General features: G+C 35.5%; 1 protein-coding gene across 2 annotated transcripts; it reads right to left on the bottom strand.

The window, feature by feature from the left end:
- Positions 1-365: 365 nt before the first annotated feature.
- Positions 366-17,934, bottom strand: sri (sorcin). Of its 2 annotated transcripts, none has more exons than XM_068213916.2 (8): positions 17,742-17,934; positions 11,456-11,524; positions 9,854-9,923; positions 9,700-9,743; positions 7,604-7,751; positions 5,890-6,003; positions 2,446-2,504; positions 366-1,028 (listed from the first exon to the last, which is right to left on the bottom strand). In XM_068213916.2, exons 1-8 carry the CDS (start codon positions 17,781-17,783, stop codon positions 1,002-1,004), a joined length of 573 nt encoding a protein of 190 aa, XP_068070017.1. In that variant the 5' UTR covers positions 17,784-17,934; the 3' UTR covers positions 366-1,001.
- Between the last annotated feature and the right edge of the window lie 4,896 nt (positions 17,935-22,830).

Below are 22,830 nucleotides of genomic sequence, written 5' to 3'. Positions count from 1 at the left end.
TCTGTTATAGTCAAATCTGTTGTGGTTTAAAAAAAAAAGGTGTAACAATAATTTAAACAACTATTAGTAAGACAATTATTTTTTTCCTATCACTTTTTATCAATTTGCATTATCTTACATTAAAAATAGATTTAGTTTACTGTATATTATATATTTGCTGTTTATCATACCAATTCATGTCATGTAAAGTGTAAAGAGTTCCCAGTTATCAAGCAGACTGTCTACTAATTCCTACTTACTACTGCTAGTAGTTGCTAAGCTATATTTAGTCAACAGATTACCACAAGGAGATTATCAAACCAGTCTAACTGTTGTGTACAACTGCCTTCTGGAAAAGACTAAAAACAACACAAACACATTCAACATTCATATCATGGTCTGTTTAAAGATCGTGAAACACAAAGATGTTACAAAGCACTATGATGGTGTTATGCTGTAATTCATGAAGCCAAACAGAGAATGTCTTAGCTGGTGTGTTATTTCAAAGTAATTATTTCGTATTAAATGAAAAATGTATACAAACAGATCACAAAAATAAAGTGGAATCCTTAATTATTTGGCGTTACATACAATTTAACTCCATTTAAAAGCACTTGTATGTTGATTAAAAGTTTAGCACTTGTCACAATTACAAGCTGCTCATAACAACCCACATCAGATTAAGACACTCAAACAAGTCATGGAAATATATAAATGCCCTGATAAAGTTCCACAGGTTGAATGCTATAGTGCAACTAATGGTGTTAAACTATCCTTTATATAGGTTATACGATTACATTTTTATATATGATCCTGTACATTTAAGTAATTTATTGGCATAGCTAACTTCATGAAAACAATAATGTTTTAAATCTAAGTAATATGTTGCATAATTACTACAAAATTGTTACAGATATGACAAGTGGCTGTTGAAAAAATGTATACTTTATAGTGAAAACTAAAGCACATGTTTGTTTGCTTTTTTTATTTTGCATCCTTCAGCATGAATCCCAAGGCTTCTCTTAGATGCTCATGGTGCAGTGGATGAACTGTGAGAGGAGACACAAGAAATAAATTACAATCATTTATACACTGTAGAAAATTGTTGCTGGCTGAATTGTTCCTAGCTGAATCAAATAAAATGTTCTAGTTGTCTCAACTGATCAGTCAAACTGACTAAACATATTAGGTTACACTTTGTGGAACTTATTAAATCAAGTTAAAATAACAAAAACTGTTGTTATCATGACTTTGTCATATCATTTCAAACAAGCATACACTGCCTAATGAAGGGCAAGACATAAGAAATTATAAAATTTGAATTTATGAAATGTCAACAGGTTTAATATTTCAATAAAGATTGCTAAATTAGATTGCTAAATTGGGGTGCTTTCACACCTGCCTTATGTAGTTCGGTTGAATCGCACTAGAGTTCATTTTCCCTTTTCCGGACCAAATAAGCGTACCGAGACCTGCTTGAAGAGGTGGTCTCGGTACGCTTTTAAATGAACCCTGGAGCGTTTCGTTTGTGGTGAGAATCTGATTCGTACTAATATAGGTCCAACCGCAAAAAGTACTGCGCCTTTTGGACTAATCCTGCTGCCGTAGGCCAATGCGCTGTGCATTATGGGATATGGAGGAAAAATATTGGTTGACAGCGCTTTACCAACAGAGAGAGAGAGGGGGAAAAGCATTACCTAATGGATCGTTGGTAATATTTCCGCAAGATGACCATGTCGCAGTTTAGCTAAATTAACTCAAGCCTCCTCCTTGACGTGCGATGCATTAAAACACTGTTTTCCAGTCGCGGCCGCGCTTCATTCTCGAAATGTATAGTTTGTCTAAAGCAGGGATAAAATCAGTCAGCGCAGTCGTCCCTCAAGAGTAAAAGCGACATTTTGTGTCTGCCGGTTTGTTTACTTGCGGGAGTTTATTGGCATTTTCCCGCACCTGAATTCTGACCAATCAATAAGCAGTTTAGGAAATATGTTCAACAACATCTGGCCAATGAGAGATGTGGATTTTGTCAGATGACTGCATTTTGGTTCGTTTCAACTGGTTCGGACCAAAGCCAGCAGTGTGGTTTGAAAACGACTTAAAGACGGCAGAAAATGCAACAATGTATCATTTATTGTTCTTGCTCCAGACCAAATGAAGCAAACTACAGAAGTGAAAGCACCCTAAGAATCCCTTTTTGTCTGAAAAAGGTATATTATACATATACAGAAGATGGTTCGAGGTTTACATATCATTATGTAAAATCAACACTAGAAAGGAACCCAAACCACTTTTTGCACTTTAACTTTACCGTGATATAACCATGGCAAATCAAACTTAACAATCAGAATTTTGTCTTTTCTATCGGTCACATATCGACTTATAGGTTACATTGTAGAGACAGCTATTTCAAAACAAAACACAATTCTGAAGTGAACATTACATTCTCGAATGTTTTTTGTGACTTACATCGTCATATTGAAATGTCGCCATTCCCTGTTGTGCTTGGTCCCTCTTTCTGAACACATCTGTTTTAAAAGACAAATTACAGTAAAGACATTCATATTCATCCCTTAATTTGATTTAAATGATTGGCTGGGGGTGTTTAATTATTCACAGTTCAAGTTTCACACTTTATTTAAACAGTATTTATGCTTTCCACCAAAACAAGCTACACTTGTGATATTTTCACCAAAAATGTGTAAAATAAACAATAAAAATCTGAAAATATATAATTAAAAACACCATGCCCTATTAACATATGATGCAGCACTGTGGCACATGATAAATGCTATATTTTTAAAAATACATTTGAAAATAATACTATTAATGAAGAACATTTCATTATTATTGTTTTCCAATATTAAATTAGTTTTTTTTTTTTAAATACTATTTTTAAAATTCAGTTCATTGACATTCTGAAGTACGCATTTCGTTTTACACACTATATATATATATATATATATATATATATATATATATATATATATATATATATATATATATATATATATACACACACTTTATTTTTACTTCTCTTTTTAAGGGAAAAAACAAGGAAAAAATATAAATAATAGATATAAAAAAAATAATAATAATAATAATTAAATAAAATAAATAATACAATAAAACACCTGAACTTAAATGAACAGTTGACTGGTCACATATTTCCTTACAGGTCACATTAACAAATACATATAGAAATCAGATTACACTGTGTAAAGGCATAAGCACAATCCATTTCTCCCAATATTGCAGGTATTTGTCCATTTGTAGTTTTAGAGAAAAAGTCATCCTCACCTATTTTGAACATTAGATATGATATCCAACCATTCAGATTTTGTAGGGGGTTCCAGTTGTAGTCACTTCACAGTTTTCTTATGGGTTGCTATGAGTATTTTTAATAAATACTTGATCCATTTCGTTTTTTTTCTTTCTTTTTTGTTTTGGTTTTAGTTTCATCATGAGATTAACGGAACACTTTGACCAAAGGGAAAGTTCAGTGTTTTCACAGTTTACTTGAACAATTGTGCAAACCACAGAAGCCACTGAATCCAAAACTACACAAATGCAGCTTTGCAAAGTAAAAATGATGAAGTATTGAGGCAAAGATCTTCATTTTAGAGATAATATAGGCTATATGTATGCCTAGTTTACATTTTTTTTGGCAGATGATGGAAAAACAGATAGGATGTATTGTTTATGTATATAAACGGGCTTGACTGTTGTGTTTGGCTGTCATAGATGTGAGACAATAAGTTCCACTGACAGTTTTTCCATAAACAGCCACAGGTCAGATTTTCCACCACAGAATGTGTGCTTATTACTTAAATGTTTTTTGTATTGTATGTATCTGTTAGTTTCTGTTGTTAGGTTCATTAAAGGAGACCTATTTTACCCCTTTTTCAAGATTTAAGATCTTTTGTTTCTCCATAATGTGTCTGTAAAGTTTCAGCTCAAAACACCCCCATCAGATATTTATTATACCTTTCTAAACCTGATTTAAGTCCACAAACCAGGATTGAAGCGTCTCCTTCTATAATTGTACTGACATGCGGCCGTGGTGATGAATTACATAGAGATTTTACTCTCTTTTCTTTATTACAAAGATGCACTGATTTAAGCTTGTAAAACTCATTCTTTATGTGCAGCTGATCACAGAGGCCTAAACAGATCTTTTAATCCCAGTTGCTTTGCGCAAGTCCTGTCTTGGGGATATGATTATACGTGCTATAACAAAGACATGTTAATATGCATCTGTCAATCAATTCGGTGGGCGGGGAAACCACACTCATGTGTCATGTTGTCAAATACAGACTTTGTGTGTTTATATCACTCCAATATGGCTGTGGACACACTTTACCTACACACAGTTCTGTCCAAACAGCTTACAGGCTTTGATTTTCATCATAGGTGCCTTTTAAGGCTAATGAAATATATATATATATATATATATATATATATATATATATATATATATATATATATATATATATATATATATATATATATATATATTTCAGTTAATAAAAATGTTTTTTACCACATTTTTTTTCTTTTTTTAGTATTTTTACTTAACTGCAAAAAGCTTTCTTACTTACAGTTTTTACTTGTTTATAGTCCTAATATTATAAGATGCTTAATCAAGAATAATGTTCTAGACACGTTAAAAATAGTTTTGTTTTCAGAAATAACAAGTCAAAATTTAAGAGAATTCCTCCATTAAAACTGTACTTACTGTATATTATCAGCCAATTATTCTCATTTCAAACCAAAAAAACTGATTATTTTAATTAAACAACGGCAGATTACTTTACTTTAAGGACTCACTCACCTAATTTTCACTTATTGTTTATGAAAATTAAACAATGTTTTACTTTTTTAGAAAAAGCTTAATTTAAGATCTTTTTAGATATTTGGACTAGAAACAATAATACAAAAGTCAGAAAGATAGTAATACTCCAAGACATAACATTTTAAATTTTTTTTTTTCTCTATGTAAAACAGCCTTAGTGCATTTCACTAAACCATTCCTCGCTCCTACTGGTTGTTGCAAGCAAAATTTGCATAAGACAAAACTTTTCAGAAATGTTGTCACATGACTTGCATCGCAGCACACACCTGCATCTTATCATCAAAGGTTAGCATCACTTGTTTACTGGAGATCACTGGCTCTCCATTGAAATATATGGGAACAATGCATTGGTTAAATGCAGGGTTCATACAAATTTGTACTACTAAAATTCCAAGACTTTGAAGCAAATTTTCATGACCTAATGTTTTATGTAATGTCTACATTTACCTGCCAAATAATTTTTAAACTATGCAAGTTCAAATGTTTTACAGCATATCGTAAAATTTGCAACAATCTCTTTAGTTTACATTTATTTTATATCTATGTAAAATTTATTTGGATAATGCTTACACTGCACTACTAATGTGAGAGCATGTGATTGGCCAAGGACAGAAAAGACGTAACAACAACAAACCAATATTTCAAATATACAGCTACAGTATTTGTTCAACAAATTGTCATGACTTTTCCAAAAGTTTGTGGGTCTTTCCCAAACTTTTCCAGGCCTGGAAAATGCCATGTCTAGATTGCATGTCTTTTTCAGGTTTTCCATGGCTGTACGAGTTGGGTTTTTTCACTGCTTTTCAATGGTAGTGAGAACTAGATTTAAATCTGGTCTGGTCCTTTTAATTTTGTACAATCAAATTAACAAAACTTTTAACATTACTAAAAACATTTGATTACGGTTCTTAAAGAAAAGATTCAGAGTAGTAACCTAATAACCTTTTCTGCTCATGTTGCAGACACCCAATATGTGAATCAAGCATTGCTCACAGTAACATTTAATCAACCAAAAGCCTTCTTCACATTCAGAATGCAAGAAAAGAAATAAAACATACCAGTCAAGCTCCTTAGTTTGACACAGCAAGCCACATAATCATCAAACGTGATCTTTCCTTGAGAGCTGTAGCGCTTGATTATGCTGTTCATGGCCTGAGGACTCAGTCTGTACCCTAAAACAAGACACACAGTGACATTTAAGAATGCATTTTTACAGTTTATTCACATCCTGTCAACAATTAGGAAATTCAGTTCCTTAAAAAAGACGGTTTTTCCTCAATCTTGTTCAGCATTCTTATCAGGAAACAAATTAAAATATAGCTATTCCACCTTGTTTTTTGGCATTTATTTATCTAAAGCACTGCTGAAGAAAGATTTTCAGTGAAGGAGATGTATTTAAAACTGGAGTGGATGTATTCATTCATCAGAACATACTCTTTAATGGATACACTGCAATAATCTTTATAAAACCTTGTGTTTCCATTTACTTTCTATAACATAATTCATTTTTTTATTGGCTGCTTTGTCATTTGGTTGATTTAAAAGCTATTAATTCACCTTAAAGTATAAGAATTGAAGTATAAATATTATCAAGAATAGCATAATTTTCACTGTTCTACAGAAAATTACACATATTAAAAAAATGTTTAAAGATGTCTAAAACCCTAGACCTCATGGCTAAAACAAGGCTACATTTGGGATGTCAGTGGATAAACTAATATACTTTTAACAGCAGTCTAAAAAAGTAGAATAGTCATCAAATAGACCGATTAGACAGAGTTCACGTGTAGTCATTCATTCATGTCTATTTGATGATAGTCCATTTTTTCTAACCATTGTTAGACGTCTATTAGATTTCCATTGACAGACCGAATTTAGACTTGTTTTAGCCAAAAGGTCTGTTTTTATACATATATTAGATGCATTTTAGACTTCTTTTAATCACAAAAGTGCTTACTGGAGAAACTTTATTTGTGTAGTCATTCATTCATGTCTATTTGATAATAGTCTATTTTTTAACTATTCTTAGACGTCTATTAGATGTTTACTGAAAGACCAAATTTAATCTTGCTTTAGCCTAAAGGACTATGTTTAGACATCTATTAGGTGCCTATTAAAATTATTTTAATCACAAAATTTCATCCTGGACAGACTTCATGTGTGTAGTCATTCATTCAATTCGATGATAGTCCATTTTTGTTCTATTGTTAGACGTCTATTAGATGTTCACTAACAGACTAAATTTAGCCTTGTTTTAGTTAAAAGGTCTATGTTAAGACATCTATTAGGTGCCTATTATAGTTATTTTAAATCACAAAAATTCTTCCTGGACAGACTTCGTGTGTGAAGTCATTCATTCATGTCTATTTGATGATAGTCTATTTTTGATCTATTGTTAGACATCTATTAGATGTTCATTGACATACCAAATTTAGCCTTGTTTAAGCCAAAAAGGTTTGTGTTCAGACATCTATTAAATGCCTTTTAGACCTCTTTTAATCACAAAAATGCTTGCTGGACAGACTTCATGTGTACAGTGATTAATTATTGTCGATTTGATGATAGTCTGTTTTTAAACTATTGTTAGAGGTCTATTAGATTTTCACTGACAGATCAAATTTAGCCTCGACTTAGCCAAAAGGTCTGTTTTTAGACATTTATTAGACTTCCTTTAATCACAAAAATACTTGGGATGCAACCTGCCATGGACCAATCTAACAATAAAGAACAATAACAACAGAAACAAAATGGATTTTAATGCCAAATATTTACCCATAGAGGAAATGGCCTGATTCATTTCCTGTGGGTCGACTGTGCCACTCATATCCCTGTCAATGCTCATGAAGTGCTGCTTCCAGCCATTGAGCACTGCCCACAATTCTTTGAACTCATTGAAGCCCATCGAGTAAGACATGTCTCTCTGATGAACAGTTAAGTAATGGGGGAAAAAGCTTGAGTAATATTGAGTGTTTCTAAAGTGCTACTGTACATACACCATGACCTATCACCAAATACACACAAAGAAACCTAGGAAATCCTCTGGAGAAAATAGCAGTTGCTGAATAAACAGAAGATTTATCTGCTTTCTTTAAATCGGCATGACTAATAAACGATTTATGTCAAACACTTGAGTAGTTATGAGGTGAGTTTGAAGTAAAAACATTATTATGCGTTGTTATTTTCAAGCTATGAAAACAATTTTTTCTTAGTTTATTACAAAGCAACTAGGGTTGGGCATCTAAGCTATAATGCCGATCCGATACGCATCTCGATACAAAGAATACGATCCGATATATTAGCGATACATTTGTGACATTGCGATGCAACACGATACGATTTACACCCATATCACGATACAATGCGATAATTCAGCACTAACTTATTAGATCAAGTTTATGAGATGATGTAAGAAAGGATGCTGTGCCATTGAATGAGTTTCATTATTTATTAACCAAGTAAAACCAAGACTTTTTTTACAAACTGGCTTTTCTCTCAGAGCCAGAGTGTCAGTTTACAGTAGAGGGCCATTTTAGAACCTATAGCACATATTATTTAAGGATTTTCAAGATAAACAGAATGTATAAGTGCAATATATATTATAAATGTATATATTTGCACTCTTTCAACATAAAGGTTTACCATTGCACAACAAGAATTGTGATTTAACTTTTCAACTATGAAAACAAGTTTTACAAAGATATATTGTGCCACTGAATATTCAAAACTTAAGGTGGTGAACTAGCAGTGTTATGCTGCTTTGAAACATCACTGTCACTGTAAACAACAGGCTAATAAAATATAAATAAATACAAATTAACAGGAGGTGTTTAAAACCTTCGTTCTCCGTGACACTAGGCTGAATATCTTTGCAGATGAACAATGCAATAGCATTCGTTATTGGCGTAGAGCGAGCAGAACTGTTGCGCATGGAGAAAACTTTCAACGCTTTTCTCATCACTTTTGGAGCTGGTAACTACAGTTGAAGCAGAGCAGGAAGCCGGGGAAGCAGGAACACTGGAAGATGCTTCCACAACAACATCAAGGCGCCGCTTCAAGTGAGATTTCAGATTAGTCGTACTGCCCGTGTATTTTACAGATGTGCGGCACATTTGGCAAATTGCATCTGTCCTGTCAAGTCGTCCATCCTTTTTGCAGAATCCATAATCTTGCCATACTTTAGATTTAAAACTCAGTGAGGAATAAAATGTTTGTTTTGCTTCTCGCGCTTTCTGAGGGCGCACCACTAGCTTCATCCGCACACCTGATACACTGAGTTGTAGTGTAAGTGTACACATCCGCAAGTCCGTTGCTAATGCATACTTTATGTAGGTCGATTAAATTATGCGCAAAAAACAGGTTGACAACACTTGCTAATAAATAAAAAATACATTCTATATTAAAGTTATATCTTGGAAAAACCGATGCATCTCGCAAAAACCGATGCATCTCGATTTGCTTCCAAAATTTCATTCATCCTCTGCTGCTCTACCGATGCACTCGCATCGTGCACGCGCATGACCGTGTATCGATACATATCGGTTAATCTTCCCATCCCTAAAAGCAACACAAACAGCTGTCATGATCGCAGAACTATTATCTTGTTGTTATTATAGACCGATTAAACCGAATTAGATTTGTTTTCAGATGGCGTGAAGGTGAGTAAATTATGAGGTAATTATAAGGTCAGTTGATCTTTTTTTAGGTGAACTGTTCCTTTATTTGCAGCATTATAATAATTCAATTTTTCTAGATGTTTTTATGTTGAAATAGTCAAAATCACAGACATTTTAGTGGCACTAATACTGTAATATTGACAACACTACAATTCAAACTACATGCAATTCAGCACGTCTGAGTGAGAAGGATACATCAAGCATGCTGATCATCAGTCTACATGTCTCAAGGTTGAAAGCTGCAAGACAAAGAAGGAGTGTTACAGTCATAAACCTGCGAATGCTTTAAGTTTACGGCTATGAAGAACTATTATGCTTCACTATTAAATTTAGATAAACTTTGTCTTACGTCTATAGCCACCAGAGAAATTGGCTTGAGTCAAACAAGCCTGAAGTTCTTCTGCAGATATCTGGCCATCCTAAAGACAAACAAATTGAATATATTATTTACAGCATCTATTAATAAACAAGTTTTCATCAAAGTAAAATGAAGGATTTCTGCTACAGATTGACACAAAGATTGGCAAATTTTATATGCAATCTTTCTGTGAACAAAATTATCTTACATCAATCTATTTTAACCCTTGTGTACTGTTCAAACCGACCACCCTTTTGTTATGTTAATGGCTGTTTTTGCCCCACTGACTTCTATTATATCCACATTCTTTCATTTGCAAAGCCATGACACCAAATAATGATGCATTCTCGATTGTTGGTGGGTTTTCCCTGTGGGGAAGAGGTTATATTTGACATTTGTACTGTTGATCATCCGTTAGCACCATAAATCCTTTAGATAGGCCTGTTCAAAAATGTTTCTGCTGTTTATATGGAGTTCTATGGAGTGAAATAGCAAATTAGGCTGTGCGTGCATAAATACACGTACTATGTTTACTATGTTCTGAGAGCTGAGCTGTTTATTTTTTATTTTCTCAAACATATCAAGGTAAGTGTGCAAGAGTTTCTCTTAGGCCAGTTAAATGTGACCTAACTCTGATTTTTTGCTCATATGTGACACAGATCAGATCTGTTCTATGACCGTGTAAACACGAAAAAAAAGTATGTATTCGGATATTCAGAGATCGCTTCATATGTGGAAATAAATCAGATATAAATCGGATATGTGACAATGCGACTATCATGTAAACAGGCAGATCAGATTTATTGAGGCGTTCCGTTTTGTATGACATTGTGGACAATGTGGTGCTTCTTTGCAGTTTATTGACGTAGAAGGGAGTGCATGTGTGGAGACGCCGATGCAGTAAACAACAACAACAGAGGAAACACGCTGGAGGAAAGTGGTCAGCCACCACAATGTTCACCCACCAGACTTGAGATCTCTCTCGCACCCACAAATTCCTCTGAAAGGTGCAGGACACCATATATAAACCATAGGCGCAAGCTTCGACGGCTCTTTTCCTCCTCCGCCTTAAAATAATTTTAAATTTGGGCGAACTTTGCATATTTCGCAGAGCTAAAAGCAAAACAATTTCTTCCATTTTGGCTATTGTGGCGCAGATGCTAAACCCACCTTTACGTCGTAAATTGTAGAGCAAGTGTAAACACATGAATTAGATATGAGTCACGATTAAAAGAAAGTGTAAACAGACAGGCAAAAAAAATTTATATATGTAAAATAATAATAATAAAAAACAAAATCGGAATTGGGCATCAAGACCTGACAGTGTAAACAGGGCCTTATACTCGCACACACAATACACTCCATATAAAAGCCAGAAACTAAGATTTTTTTTGCACTGTAACTGCTGATAAACAGTATAAATCACAAATTGTACCTCTTCCTAACAGGGAAAACCACCAATAATCAAGAATGCATATGCTGTCGCAGCCTTCAAATAAACAAATATGGTTATAATGGAAGTTAGAGGGGCAAAAACAGCCACTAACATAACGAAAGGGTAGCAAATTTGTGAGTGTATTGTTGAGTTCTTACTTGGCCAGCGATAGCAGTGAAGTATCCATACAGAGGGTCCTGCTGCTGTCCAGGGAATCCACCGGGATACTGCAGAGAAGAACATGGAGAAGTTGATTTTAGTGAGTTAAATGGTGGTAATAAGGACATATTCTTATTATTAGTTTTTATTGAAGATGGCTTATTTTATAATTGGTATTTTAATTATTAAACTATTTTAATGATTTACTTATCTCACTCACTGGCCTTTGGCTTTGTCCCTGATACATTAGAATAAGAATGAACTGCCAGTTACACTACCTGACAAAAGTCTTGTCTCCTGTCCAAGTTTTAGAAACAACAAATAACAACTTGACTTCTAGTAGATGATTTGGTATCAAAAGTGGCTTATATGAAAGGCAAAGGCATCTGGATTACGCTTATTTTACCAAAATAAAATATGATCATGCCTTGATTTTTAATGATTTAATTAGGACAGTAAGGTCTGACTTTGCTTAGACAAAAGTCTTGTCACTTAACAGAAATAATGTACAGTATACAATATAAAGTCATGCTGCAGTGGAGAAAGAATTAATATTGTGTATGACTCCCATGAGCTTGAAAGACTGCATCCATACATCTCTGCAATGACTCAAATCACTTATTAATAAAGTCATCCTGAAAGAAAGCGGTCTTGCAGGACTCCCAGAGTTCATTAAGATTCTTTGGATACATCTTTAATGCCTTCTCCTTCATCTTACCCCAGACAAGCTCAATAATGTTTATATCTGGTGACTGTGCTGTCCACTCCTGGAGCACCTTGACCTTCTTTGCTTTAAGGAACTTTGATGTTGAGGCTGAAGTATGAGAAGGAGCGCTATCCTGCTGAAGAATTTGCCCTCTCCTGTGGTTTGTAATGTAATGGGAAGCACAAATGTCTCAGGCTGTTGATCTACTCATCTACTCTGCAGATCTCTTGCACGCCTACATACTGAATGTAACCCCAAACCATGATTTTTTCCTACACCAAACTTGACTAATTTCTGTCCAATAGGTCTTCTTCAGTATTTGTGATGATTTGGGATGCAGTTCAACAGAATATTCATCAGAAAAAAAAATCTACCTTCTGCCACTACTCCAAATGATCAACTAGAAGTCAAGTTAATATGTGTTGCTCTTACAACTGGGATTGACGACAAGATTTTTGTCAGGTTGTGTACTCTGACATGGTTTATGTGGCAGATGCCATTTTACTCATCTAATTTATTATTTTATTTGATGACATGACCAAATCAAAGACGATACATTAATGTTTTCCCACACTGCCAAAAATCATTGTAAACTTTAAGGCACAAAAGCAGTATTTTGCTAAAAAAAAAAAATGTATAGCAGCAACAGTAAAAACCTGTTAACTACAATTAATCTTCAAATTTAAAGAGAAAAACTGTAAATAGTTTAATTCTGCATTAAATTTCTATTTTACAAAGTTTATTTTGTTAGCGCACATTATAAGTTTTAAGGGGCACAACATATCTATTTAAGTCCAGCATTCTCCAGCCTCTGGCACCTAGACTGCAGCTCTGTACAAGATGTTTGGACATATGAGAAATGGTCGTGCCCAACCGAGCCCGGTCTCTCTCGAGGTTTTTTATACTTCACTTTCGCCAATTGGTGAGTTTTTTCCTTACTGCTGTTGCCACTGGCTTGCAATGTTTGGGACTTGTAGAGCTGCGCATCCTTGGATTACTCTTTAGTGTCTGGACCCACAGCAGTGAATATTAAACCACAGTGAACTGAACTGAACTAAACTGAACTGAACGTACACTCTGAAAACTGAACTGACACCATTTTAATTTACTATAATCTTCTATGTGAAGCTGCTTTGACACCATCTACATTGTAAAAACGCACTCCAAATAAAGATAAATTGAATTAAATTAAATAATCAAATCTAAGGGCGAGGCAATGGCGCAGTAGGTAGTGCTGTTGCCTCACAGCAAGAAGGTCACTGGTTCGAACCTCGGCTCAGTTAACGTTTCTGTGTAGAGTTTGCATATTCTCCCTGCCTTCGCGTGGGTTTCCTCCGGGTGCTCCGGTTTCCCCCACAGTCCAAAGACAGGTGAATTGGGTAGTCTAAATTGTCCGTAGTGTATGAGTGTGTGTGTGTGTGTGTGAATGTGTGTGTGGATGTTTCCCAGAGATGTGTTGCGGCTGGAAGGGCATCCGCTGCGTAAAAACTTGCTGGATAAGCTGGCGGTTCATTCCGCTGTGGCGACCCCAGATTAATAAAGGGACTAAGCTGCCAAGAAAATGAATGAATGAATGAATGATCAAATCTATCCATTTGTTTCCAGTCTGGAGTGGCAGTCCTTCAATGATGATGTCAGTTTGACAGCTTGGGCGAAATTTGCTTCGAGAAAAAAATGAAAAGAGGATAATTAAAATATAACCCCGCCCCCTACTTAATATTCCATTTGATTTAAAATTAGCCCATCCTACTGAAATGAAAGTGAGCGGCAACATCCGGTTCACATGAACGTTAACATCACATTAGTTGTAAAGTAAAAGGAAATGTAGCAACAGTGGTCTTTCCCATGTTGTTTCACATCTAGTTTTGTTTAAAAGCAATCCAAAAAAAATTACTCTGTTCATTACTCAGATACAAAGCATCATGTCTTTTAATTAAATATCTGAATATGCAAATTATATAAGAGCACCATATAATATATAAAAGTCACCATTGGCTTGCTTGGTTTGGGACCTGTGGAACTGCACATCAACAGATTTGCTCTTCAGTGTTTGGACTTTCAGCAGTGAAAATGAAACCACACTGAACTGAACTAAACTGATCCTCAATTCTGAAAACTGGACTGACACGGTTTCAATTTACTAGAACTTGGATGATAAGCTGCTTTGACACAATGTTACATTGTAAGTGCTATAGAAATAAAGATGAATAGGATTAACTGGTATACATGAATATCTAAATTCAAATTTCATTCTAAGTTTGTTTATTTGTGCCAACTTTGTGCTTTCAACACCAGTCAATTCTAGTTTTATTTTTTTCAGGTAAACCATTGTGGTCATGACCTCCTGCAGTGGATTTTAAGTCTGTCTACCCACAAAATTAGAGATTTAAAATGTCTCCTTTGTTTGATTATCAAAATAATGTATTTTATTAGCTTATTTCATAAAAGAAAATAGTCAGAGTATGTCAAAGCTAGAATTGAAAACCAATGACCTACAGGTTACGCATGCCTCATAATCTGACACACCCAGTGCTGGTCAAAGGTGACTGTACTAATCAGCCGAGTAGAACCAGGTGTGTGTTCAAACCAAAGTCAACATTGGCAGAACAGATACAATAGGCTAGATGCACTGGGACTTTTAATTTAAATAAGCCAGCTCAAGGCACTTCCGGTGAACTGTTATGCCATTATAAACTCACCTCATTTAAGATTTATATGGCTTGTTTAAAATTCAACTGAACAAAAACACTCGACTTGAGGTTCAGTAAATGGCGGGTACATTTTTATTATTCTGGAAACTATCCCTTTAATAAATGAACAAAAAAATATAAATAAGTTAATAATTATAAGTTAATAATAATTAAGTCTTACATTTAAGTAGTAATTTGCGATATAGAATAAAAACTAAACATAGAATTAATTTTAACACTTGTTAATTGAAAGAACATCATGAAAAATATATATATATGTTAATATATATGTTATTCAGAAAATAGTACTTAAACTTCTTTTCACCCCCTAATTACTTCCATTGTTTGTGTTTGGCTGAAGTCAAGCATTGTTGTTTTCCAACAAGAAATTATGAACAATTTAAAAAAAAAAAAAAAAAAAATTTAATTTAAATGGTACATTTCAAGGGCACTTTAATAAAAATAAAAATAAGCATCATTTAATTATAGAGATTGCGCAAACAAAAATGATGACACAAATAATATCCAAATATAGGTGTTTTTAAGTATAGGTCAAGTAGACCTAGGGACAAGTAGAATAAATGGCCCAGGACAGGAACCTCTGGAGATCTACCTTTGGCGGCCCATGCCCCGGAAGGGGTGGAGGGCATAGGAAAGTAAGTATAGGTGTTTTTAGCAAACAGTTAACTACTAGGTACAACCTTACAGTTCTCTACACAAGGCAGCTAGAAGCAGCATTATAAAACATTTTCAAGACATTCATATAAAGTAGGGGGCGGCTAATAAAACAGGACGTGTGTGTGCATGTGTGTGAAAGAAAAGATTTTGAGCAAATAGCTTATGTTCCAGTGTATGTGGAGAAGGTTTGGCTTTGTCCGTGTGAGAGAGATTATTAGAAATTACTATTACTAAATAACACAACATGGACATCATACAGGAAATCAGAAACATTATAATTAATTTAAAAAATAAACATTTGTGAAAATATCCTGTTTAATTATAGCAAAGGTCATGAATACAAATTACCACATGTATTCCCACACAGAAAGATAAATATAAGTGTCTTATTATAGGTTTTGATATAGGCTTTAATATATGTGACATATATAAAATTGGCTGTTTTCCTATATTATAAGTACATACGTGTAAAACTGGAAAACAGACAATTTTATATGTTACATTTATATTAAAAATATACATAAAACTATTATATTAAAAAACCTATATCAAAACCTCTGTTTATGTAGGTTCTTTCTGTGTGGGCTCTCACTTATTTGCCATAGTTAAATTCCATAACATGATAAATACATGTAAAACCAATTTCAAGTGTTCGCACATACATAGCAGGGTTTCAGCTCAGTTAAATTTAAGACTTTTTAAGACATTTTTAAGACCATTATGGATTAAATTTTACACTCATAAAGGGCTAAAGGCTAAGGAATTTTTCAAATGCCCAGATGGAAAAAATTTTTATTAGACCTATCAAAAAAATGTATTATTATTTATTACATTTAATAATAAATTTATTTATTCATTCATTTCCTTTTCGGCTTAGTCCCTTTATTAATCTGTGGTTGCCACAGCGGAACCGCCAACTTATCCAGCATATGTTTTACGCAGCGGATGCCCTTCCAGCTGCAACCCATCACTGGGAAACACATACACACTCGTTCACAAACACACACACTCATACACTATGGTCAATTTTAGCATACCCAATTCACCTATAGTGCATGTCTTTGGACTGTGGGGGAAACCGGAGCACTCGGAGGAAACCCACGCAAACACGGGGAGAACATGCAAACTCTACACAGAAATGCCAACTGACCCAGCCGAGTCTCGAACCAGCGACCTTCTTACTGTGAGGCAAACATGCTACACCCTGCACCACTGCGTCACCATTTAATAATACATTAATGATAACAAATAAAATATTTTTGATTTTATTTCTGGGCTAAATATTTTAAATATTGTGTTAAAGAAGCAAGCTATACAAACACTTTTTTCCAACATAAACTTTCTTTAAAATAAAAAAATTAACAAATGCTCAATAACTATCATAAAATAAATCTCTGCATAGCATACTGTCCGGGTCGGTGTTCTGAGCAGTAAATCCATGAAGAACTTTTAGACAAATATTAGGATTGTTGCTGATTGTATGGGTTTTTGCAAGATTGGGTAGCAATACATGAACAAAAAAAACGAACTACAACACAATATTTCAGTAAATTTAAGACTTTTTAAGGCCTAAAATGTGGATTTTAAGATTTAAGACTTTTTAAGACCCTGCAGAAAACCTGAAATACATTTTTTAGTTCTTAGTTATTGCCTTGATAATAGAAAATATGAACTAGGCATCATGTATGACAGTTGCCAAAGTGAGATATGAGCTATATAGGAGACTTCTTGTATGTACATATAGGGCTTTTATGTGGATATAAAGAAGCGATACAGGAGACCTATATGGCCTGTATAAGCACATATATACACCTCAGTTTTGCCTATACGTGACATACGTGCTGCATATAAGATTCATATATGCGCATACTCATATAGGTTCTTTCCATGTGGGTTTTTTATCCACTTAAATTGGGTTTGGGGTCATAAATATCCCAAAGGGCTTTCATATCTATTTTATCAACGCTTCACCACTGCCTAGAACACTAGAGAACACGGTAAAAACTTTTAAAACACCCAATGTGAGGTAAAAATCACAGAAATAGCGTAATTTACTAGCTTCAGTGGCGTCCTAAACAATATTAAGTTTCCGGTGTTTTAAAATAAGCAGCAGGGTGTTTGACATTGAGCTTTCTAATTGTTCTCCGTCAAACATCCCTGTGCAGCGTATGAATTAATATCATTAGGAGTAACTCAATAAATCAGTCCTACCCCGCCCGCTGCAGGAGGTGCGCCATATCCTTGGTAATTCATTTTATAAGCTCGATTTCTTCAGCAGATTGTCAAAAACCGGAGAAGCTGATTGTTGGGGTCTCCAGGAGATTGTCAAAAACCCAGAGAAACGCGAATTCCTCAGAAGATACTGATCAAAAACCCGCACAAGTTGATGCTAAAGAAAGTATGTGGGTATAGTCTCCGCCCTCTTCCGTAATGGGTGTCCTCTGGGGTTGAGCAAAGCAACGGCTGCAATATGATCTACTTCCTGAATTTGTAATATGGTATAATGTAAATGAAGGATCAACAACAGAAAATTTCTAGTCTTCCTTCAGTGTGAAACTCATTGGTTTGAAAGGGTTTACAGTTACACATATATGATTGGCTGTTCAATGATACAGCGACACCTGCTGCCTAATGAGTGTAAATGCATGAACGCCACAGATATGGCAAGCTAATATAACCTTTAAAGGGTCACGAAACACCAAAACACATTTTTTTGAGCTGTTGACAGTCATATATGTGTCCCACACTGCTAAAAACACTATTAGGACACTTATATTTCACTAAAAAGTGTAAATTGGTTGTTTTTGCGTTATTTCAAGCAAATTCGTACTTCCGGTTTGAAACGAATTTTTGAAGCTGCGTCACGGCCATGACATAATAGCGTGTATTCCAGCGTGCAGACTGGCCGTCTGTGCCAGAGTGAGTCTTATTACGTCTTACAGTGTGATGCATTAATGCATGAGTAAGGCTTGGTTCCAATCAGCGCGCTCTATTGTGCAACTTCATTAATATTCATTACTGTCAGAGTGTAGATGGCAGAGACACCACGTTGTGTTGGCAAAACAAGCGTGAAGTGTTGCTTTTATAGTTTGCTGCAGTTAAGTTTCGTTTTCATTTTCTCTCTGTGAGAGCTCAGACTCACGTGTGGATTACAGTGTACGCGACGCGCGACAACTATAATTTACGTCTCCAAGGAGGATTATTGTTTACCTGAGAGCTGTTCTCATCTGCAAACGCTAAGAACCAGATTCGCTTAAAGCAGGTCGCACACCAGAAGCGCTGCTCGGCGGCGCGCCGCGCAGCGCCACGCAGCGCCATGTATTTTAGAATTCTAAACATAGGCTTCTATCAGGATACACACACCGGCGCCGCAAGTCGGCGGCTGTCGGCGGCGCCCGGCGACGGCTCAGGACGCAGTTCATTTTTCAGCCGCGCCACAGAGCGCCATCTGATTAGTTTCATGTTAAATATCATTCGAATGTGCGCGTCTGGTGTGCGATACTTTAATCTGTCATGTAAGCGCCGTGTCACGGCGCCGAGCGGCGCTTCTGGTGTGCGACCTGCTTAGTCGCCTCTTAATAAAGACGCGGCTCTAGTTGCTGGTGATTGTCCTGTCTCTACAGATTTGGTAAGTGAGCGACCAGTGCTCTTTGTTTATTCAGTTAGTATTTTATTCGTATCAAACAAACTATTGCAACGAGTGTAAACAAGTTGGCACTAACAGTTACAACTTAACTATAACCTCGTGTAGGATTTTGTGACCGGAATAACAAACGCGGCTTTCTGACGCTACCTGCCGTGTGCATCTAAGTTTCCGGGAAATGCTGAGTTTTTTTTCTCTCATTCGCCGTGCGGTATCAAACATTGCATGAAAAATACACGCTTAGAGCAGTCCCTCGAATCAAATATCACGTTTATCGGGAGGGACATGAATGAATTCCCTGAATGAAAGAGCCAAACTGCAGTTAAAGTCCACCATTTAATAATTTGGCAAATAATTCGACTACAGATGTCCATGTAAACACAGTCACATTGTCCGCTGTGGTTGTGTGTTTTGACTCTGAAATTCAGCGCGCCCAAATAGACACTCCCACACCCTCCCACTTTAGTTCCTCCGACACTCCCCCCTAAACAGAGCTGGACACGCCCACTTTTTTGACTTTTTTCAAAGTAGAGGTGTGAAAACACCCTGCTGAAACGAGGGGGTTTCATGGCCCTTTAATAATAATAAAAAACATCCCCACTCTCCCCATCTCCTTTAAAACATCATATAGCAAAAAGTTGTTTTCTCATTATCATTACTTTTTTGCTTTTATTTATGCATGCATTAATTATTATTATTATTATTATTATTATTATTATTATTATTATTATTATTATTATTATTATTACTATTATCATTATTATTATTATTATTCATTTTCGTTCCGGCTTAGTTCCTTTATTATTCAGGGGTTGTCACAATGGAATGAACCGCCAACTTTTTCAACATTTGTTTACTAAGCGGATGCCCTTTCAGCCACAACCCAACACTGGGAAACACCCATACACTCTTGCATTCACACTCATATACTACGGCCAATTCAGCTTATTCAATTAACCTGTACCACATGTCTTTGGACTGTGGTGGAAACCGGAGCACCCGGAAGAAAACCCACACCAACATGGGAAAAACAGAACTCCACACAGAAATGTCAACTGACCCAGCCAAGGCTCGAACCATTGACCTTTTTGCTGTGAGGTGATCGTGCTACCCACTGCGACATCATGACGCCCATTATTATTATTATTATTATTATTATTATTATTATTATTAATAATAATTATAATATTATTCATTAATTTTCTTTTTGGCTTTGTCACTTTATTAATCCAGGGTCGCCACAACCGAATGAACCGCCAACTTATCCAGCACATGTTTTACGCAGCGGATGCCCTTCCAGCTGCAACCTATCACTGGGAAACATCCATACAGTCTCATTCACACACATACACAACTGACAATTTAGTCTTCCCAATTCACCTGTATCACTTGTCTTTGGACTTGTGGGGGAAACCGGAGCACCCGGAGGAAACCCACGTCAGCATGGGGAGAACATGCAAATAGAAATGCCAACTGACCCAGCTGAGGCTCGAACCAGCGACCTTCTCGCTGTGAGGCGTATACTGCGCCCACCGTGCAGTCCATATTTTCATTCATTCATTTATTTTATTTTCAGTTTAGTCCCTTTATTAATACAGTGTCGTCACAACGGAATGAACCGCCAACTTATCCAGCAAGTTTTTACGCAGCAGATGCCCTTCCAGCTGCTACCCATCTCTGGGAAACAAACCATATTTTATATTCATAAACTTAAAATTTTCTGTCCAGAAACTCATTTGTGCTATTTTGTTTACATTTTATATGTCCAAGAATATATATATATATATATATATATATATATATATATATATATATATATATATATATATATATATATATATATTAGAATCATATATCAAATGCCTACAATTGTTAGAATATGTCTCCAAATATACTTCTTTGTTGGATTTCAATGCTAGTGATCAGTCTTAATGTTGCACTACTGCAGTAGATTTCAGATACTCCTACACAAACAGATATGTCAAATTTTCATTGTGGGTCTTGTTTTGTTTGGGAGGCCTGTTTCCTTCCTGGTCCACTCCCATAAGACTAAATTCCAACATCTTCTACAACATACAGTACGTCACTCAAATCCTTTTTTTCCTTTATTATATTGTGTTTTTTCCTCTGTGTTTCGTATATCCAACAAATACAGACTTCCTACTGTTTTTGAAACAAATCAGTATTGCCAACTATTTCCAGTTTAAAGTAGTTAAAGCCTGCCCGAAAAGTAGCTAAATGTTGCCAGATGATGCTATGCACTAATTTGCATATCAGTGACGACATCACATAGTATCTGACAAGTGTAAGCCCGTCATGTTTCTACTCTGAGGCGCCGTGTACTATTTATTTTCTTGTTGGCTTAGTACCTTTCTTAATCCAGGGTCGCCACAGCGGAATGAACCGGCAACTTATCCAGCATATTTTTACGCAGCGGATGCCCTTCCAGCCGCAACCCATCTCTGGGAAACATCCACACACACACACATTCATACACACTACACTACGGACAGTTTAGCCCAGGGGTGGGCTAATTCGGTCCTGGAGGGCCGGTGTCCTGCACAGTTTAGCTCCAACCCTATTCAAACACACCTGCTTATAGATTTCTTGTGATCTTAAAGACACTGATTAGCATTTTCAGGTGTGTTTGACTAGTGTTGGAACAAAACTCTGCAGGGACACCGGCCCTTGAGGATCAAGTTTGCCCATCCCATTTACTTACCGCATGTCTTTGGGCTGTGGGGTAAACCCACGCGAATGCAGGTAGAACATGCAAACTCCACACAGAAACGGCAACAGAACCAGCGACCTTCTTGCTGTGAGGCGACAGCACTACTGCGCCACTGCATTGCCCGCCATGTATTATATTATATTGAAACATTACATCCAGATGCACAACAAATAGGTTCTTATTAACATATTACTTTGTGTGATGACGTCATTGTGTAATCACAACTCAAAACTACATCTTTATGTAGTATACAAAATAATTAATGCTATCAAATTGACTGGCCATCTCAGCAAAACATTATTTGAAATATGTCTATTCAGATTTGTATGAAAAATATAGTTAATTATTTATAAAAAATACAAACACTTTTTGACAAGATTTCATTTATTTTAAACATAACACCGATAATGAACAGTTACATTCTTTTAATCAATCACAGCTTGTGTACTTACTCTTTTTAACTTGTGAAATTAACACATTTGTGAAAGTGACAACAATTATTGCTCTATTGAAATGTATCGCTACCTAAATTACCAACAGTTATACGTGTTAACAAATATCAGTAAATTAACAGTTATGAAAAACAATCTAAGCTAGCAATTTACTCTACTGAGTGAAGCCTGCAGCCGCTGCTCTTTTGAGTCACTTTTTAAAAAGTACTAAAAGTAGCCAAATAAATGTTAAAAATTGCTAAATTCTTTGCTAGGAGCTTTTTTTAAGAAAAAAAGTTGCTAGGGTAGTATGAAAAGTTGCTAAATCTAGCAACAAAATTGCTAAGTTGGCAACACTGAAACAGATTTGACAACACATTTACGACATCTCTCTTTAATAAAACAGCGGATATATAAAAACGCCCATCATGTCCTGTCATGCGCATTGCACTCTGGTACCATGAAGTGTACTCTGGTTGCATATTTCACTATCAG

The sequence above is a fragment of the Danio rerio genome, chromosome 16 (genome assembly GCF_049306965.1).
Source record: "Danio rerio strain Tuebingen ecotype United States chromosome 16, GRCz12tu, whole genome shotgun sequence".
Taxonomy (NCBI): Eukaryota; Metazoa; Chordata; class Actinopteri; order Cypriniformes; family Danionidae; genus Danio; species Danio rerio.
The sequence above is the reverse complement of the archived record's forward strand: the minus strand, read 5'-3'. Positions and strand labels throughout refer to the sequence as shown.